The sequence below is a fragment of the Lipotes vexillifer genome, unplaced genomic scaffold, assembly GCF_000442215.2.
Source record: "Lipotes vexillifer unplaced genomic scaffold, Lipotes_vexillifer_v1.1 scaffold916, whole genome shotgun sequence".
NCBI classification, from domain to species: Eukaryota; Metazoa; Chordata; class Mammalia; order Artiodactyla; family Lipotidae; genus Lipotes; species Lipotes vexillifer.
In genome coordinates this window covers 76,459-81,136 of record NW_006798383.1, presented here as the reverse complement: position 1 = coordinate 81,136, position 4,678 = coordinate 76,459, and the positions used below count along the sequence as shown (strand labels likewise).

Below are 4,678 nucleotides of genomic sequence, written 5' to 3'. Positions count from 1 at the left end.
GGGAAAGAGAGGTTAATATTTCTTTTTAGTTAACCAGTTCTGAAGGAGAGATTAGTGTTGCAAGTTTACTGTGTCTCACGTATAAAATGGAAGGATTTTGATAGAAAGAACTAGAGACAGGAAGGAAGGAAAGGAGGAAACCAGATAACATCTTCTTACTACTTAAAAAACTTTATTTTAAAAGAAAGAAAGTCATCTAAATCAGATGGGCTTGGGAGCTTTAGGTAGCACTTTTCCCCTAGAGTTCCCACATCTTTTGGTCTTGTGGAAGAGCCAGAATAGGGCCAACATGTCTAGGTAACATTTCATATCCCAGGAGTTACTCTACCATGAGCAATCCCCAGTGTGATGGATGGTGGAAATCTCCTTTAGAGAACCAAGGTTTGCCAGGTCCTGTAGACCATCCCTCTCCCATCTAGACTTCTTGTTCTGAGAACTTACACTTCCTTCAACAACCTTAATTGAGATTTGTTGGTTTATATAAGTATAATGTATGAGGATTTTTTATTTTACAGCTCTCCTTCAACTCATCTTGGACCACCCCTTGGGTGTGGGCAGCTAATTCAATTTCATTTCAGACATCTGCTGGGCTAGGATGTGAAGTTACACTGTAAATTGTTCCAATATTTCCACATAGAAATTACATTCTGGGACATGATGGATTTAAAATCTCTATTTCATTGTGTTGTGTGAACTAGTCAGGACACTGGAATGCATCTAGGTAAATCACCAACCCGCTGGGTGATTTGGAGCAAGTTATTTCTTTAGTTTCTCTGTGTTAAAATGGTATCTACTTTTCATGTGCCACGGATTGTGATATCAAGCTTTGGGTTCCTCTGATAAATCCCAGTAAAAAGCACTATGTAAAATCTTTCTTATGATGAGAAAAAACACCCCTTTGGCATTAAAATGGCCACCATAAACACTAAGAGCTGAAAGCAATGCAAAATTCAGACTGGTGAATCAAAGAGAAATCTAGAGAAATAATGCTTTCTGGATCACACTTATGTCACAATAAATGCCATGCCCTCTAAGCACAAGTGCAATAACTTATGCAAGAAACAGAGAGACGGTAGAGCACAGAAGGCGCAGAAGACACCCGCCAGCAGCCCCGTGCCAGCCCCCACCAGCATGCACGGCCAGCTGCAGACACTTCTCCACCAGCTGAGATGTGGTAAATGAGGAAAGAGAAGCAGATAAGCAACATACGCACCAGCCTGGGACTTACATCCTAAGATCTTGCAGTCACTTCTTACTAACTGCCACAGACACAATAATAGCGTATTAGGGTTTGCAAGTAAAGGACAGTGGGTGAATTATCACAGCAGCGAAGGAAAGGCTGAACCTCCACCAGAGCACACAAACCACCTGCCTGCATTCCCTGGCAGGTGACAATAAATGGTGCCTCCCCTCACAACCTCCCTCCCCCGTCATTTGTCATTTGCACGTGAGCGGAGAAGCAGCAGAAAACATTCCAGACACGCAGAAACTAAGCCCCCTGTGGTCCGTGGGTACCTGGCAGAAAGCAGTGTTCCTGGCAGAGCATACAAAGAGGCTGCCAGCATTTGTGTTAGCCCTAGCCCAGGCTGAGAGTGCTCAGTCCAGGTCCCCAGAGTGGGCTGAGGCAGGACCGCAGCAGGGAGGATGAGGGAGGGGTTTGAGAGATACATACGAAGGACAGAGGATCCAGCCAGACTTCCAACCTTCCGCACATCGTTATCTAAGGACAGAAGGATGCAGTGTGTTTCAGAGGCAATTCAGAAAACACACCTTCTTAAAGGAATTCTCCCTCTTCCAACCCACCCACAGCACCAATCAACCCTGTAAAAACAGGGCAATCAGGTGGAAGTGTAAAAAGTAAAATAAACTTATCTTTTCACATTGAAAATTACCACTATCCATCCCTAACACTGGGTAATGTTACAGTCTACCATGTGCTTCCACATCTAAAGCCTGGGAAGGTAAAAGGCTTGTCCAGGGTCCATAACGGGAGTCACAACTTGAACCCAGATGCATTTTCTCCACTGTCCCACTGCTTCCCCAATAAGCTATGGCTTGGAAACTGGAATACCTGAGCAAGCAGTGGTCATGATGGCTGGGACACCATAGTAGGTGAAGGCTCCGTTCTCGAAGCGAAGGCCTTCCTTACCAACCTCCACCTCCACTTTACCCTGGAGAAAGAAGGAAGTGTACTAAGGGTGTGGACAACACTTCCAGATCTACTAGTGACTACGACCCTAAGCACTTCTGCTTGGATAGTAAGTGGACTTAAAATCTTATCACAGGGAAATGTGAATTCTGTCTGGATACGTTTCAGAAACAGCAACTCCAACTTCAGAAGGCCTTGGCAGTAAATTACTTGCTTAGTTCATAAAGCAGCATCCCGTCATGTACATCCAAGCTTTCCTTGCAGACTGTAATGGCTCTTCCATGATGTGGGTCCAGGCACCAGCTAGCCCAGAACCCCGTAAACTGCCCCACAGGTGTAGTCTGAGACTAAACCATCTCTAAGTCTGGCTGAGATAAAGCCTGATTCTGTGAGAAGCTTGTGCATATAGTGTGCGTCTATGGTCCTGAAATCCACTGCATGGATCCGCCCACACCCTATGAGGCCTGTACTATTTTTATCCCCAGTTTATAGATGAATCATTTCTGAGGCTCAGAGAGGTTAAATAACTCAGTCATGTTTAGTTAGACTTTAAAGCTAGATCTTTCCAATTTCTGAACCTACACTCTTGCCACTACATTTTACGCCTCCAAGATTTATTTGAAAATGGTTAAGTTTATATTAGGCATAAGACTCTGTGTGTTCCTTGTGTTATATAAATGATGTAACAGGACGCTTCTCCATTTCCAACAGTAAAGAATGCAACTCCATTTCTGGAGAAGAGAGGGCATTTTATTGAGGCTATCTGGAAGGATGGGTGTGAGGCACACTACCGAGTCCGAGCAGACAGGCTGCAGGGGAACTGTAACAGAGAGGCCCTTTCTAAGTCAATGTGAGTTTAATGAAGATTTTAAGACAATCACTGTATTTAGGGTTCACCAGATTCTGTTGGAAAGAGACAGGGAATAGGGACGGAGTTAATGGTGGAGCCAGGCCAGGACACCAGCACTATCTAGTGCTGGAACCATGCCTGACACTTACTTACAGGCCTTTCCAGGCACCCAGGGCAAAGGGTGACTGTACTCCTGTGAGTACCGGGAAGATGCTGCCCCTCTTTCATTTGCTCGTTTACTCCCTTCCCAGTCTTCTGAAGGAGGAGGAGAGGAAGGGACTCTGCAAAGGCTGAAGTGTGGTAGAGAGAGCGGATGTGTTCTGTGCGCTTCCAGAGAGCAGAGCAAGGACCAGTGGGTGGAAGTCAGAGATGGTGAGATTTCAGCTCAACAGAGAGAAGGGCCTGAAACAAGAAGTGTCTGAAGTTTGGGAGGCAGTGCACAGTTGCATTCCCGGGCATGGCCAAGCAGAGACTAGGAGGTGTTAGGGACTCTGTAGGACAGCAGGTTTGGAAATTCAGCGGCAGAACCCCTCTGCTGGGAGGTACCCACTGCATCCCACCACAAACATCGCTGACGTCAGATTAAATGCCATCAAGATCCCACCACTCCAGGATGCCAGCCAGTCACACCTGTCCCCTCTGAGCGTCACGGACAAACACCCACACCAACTGGCCTTGCTCCCAGGGCAGCCAGCCAAGCCTTGGAACCTGGCACAGAGGAGGCATGGCCGCTCCTCTCCAGTCTACAGAGGTCCTGTCTTGCCCTTGGGGGGGTCCATGGCTTTCCCACTCACCTGCAGAAGTAGCACAAAGTAGTCCACAGGGCGGTTGCGCTGGTACAGGTAGTGTTCCGGGGCCTTCTTGTTCTTCTCATCACACTTCAGCTCCTGGATCACGTTGGGATGTTTCAGGAGCCGGAGCAGGATCTTCTCCGAGAGGTACAGAGACTTAAACGGCTCCACTTCTAGGGGAGACCGGGAGGCAGGAGGAATTGGCAGCTGGGAGGAGTCACGGTGGGCACAGCCAGGGCCATTCATGCTCTCGGGCACCAGGCTAGCAGGATTCCTGCTGTTCCCTTGGGTGGGTGGGGGTCTTAAGCCCACGTGTGTGTCTCAGGCCCTCTGGGGATGTGTGTCCCTGCACTGGCACCTCAGGAGAGACAGGTCACCATTTTGGCAACGTCAGTTTTGTTATTATTTTTCTCCTTGACTTTATTTAAAGCTGCACATAAACTTAAAAAAGAAGAAAATCCTGCCATTTGTGACAACATGGAGGAACCTGGAGGATGTTATGCTAAGTGACATAAGCCAGGCACAGGCACAAATACTACTTGATACCATTTATATGATGAATCTAAAATAGTAAAATTCATAGAAGCAGAGAGTAGAATGGGCTGGGGGAAGGAGGTAATGGGGAGGTATTAGTCAAAGGGTACAGAGTTCTGGTTATGCCAGATGAATAAATCCTAGAGATCTACTGCTCAGCCTAGAGAGCCTAAGAGCAATACTATCCTGTATACTTAAAAATTTGCTAAGACAGTAGATCTTTTTTTTTTTTTTTTGCGGTATGTGGGCCTCTCATTGTTGTGGCCTCTCCTGTTGCGGAGCACAGGCTCCGGACGCGCAGGCTCAGCGGCCATGGCTCACGGGCCCAGCCGCTCCGCGGCATGTGGGATCTTC

At 47.2% G+C, this 4,678-nt stretch overlaps 1 protein-coding gene across 1 annotated transcript in view; it reads right to left on the bottom strand.

Annotated features, from left to right (window-relative positions):
- The window catches only part of CNNM1 (cyclin and CBS domain divalent metal cation transport mediator 1), a 50,892-nt gene that overhangs the window by 19,946 nt on the left and 26,268 nt on the right, over positions 1-4,678 (bottom strand). Inside the window, exons 5-7 of the mRNA XM_007470321.1 lie at positions 3,794-3,963; positions 2,072-2,171; positions 1,673-1,720 (exon numbers count right to left, since the gene is read on the bottom strand). Of these exons, the coding sequence (XP_007470383.1) occupies positions 1,673-1,720; positions 2,072-2,171; positions 3,794-3,963 (318 nt within the window). The remainder of the gene's footprint in view (positions 1-1,672; positions 1,721-2,071; positions 2,172-3,793; positions 3,964-4,678) is intronic.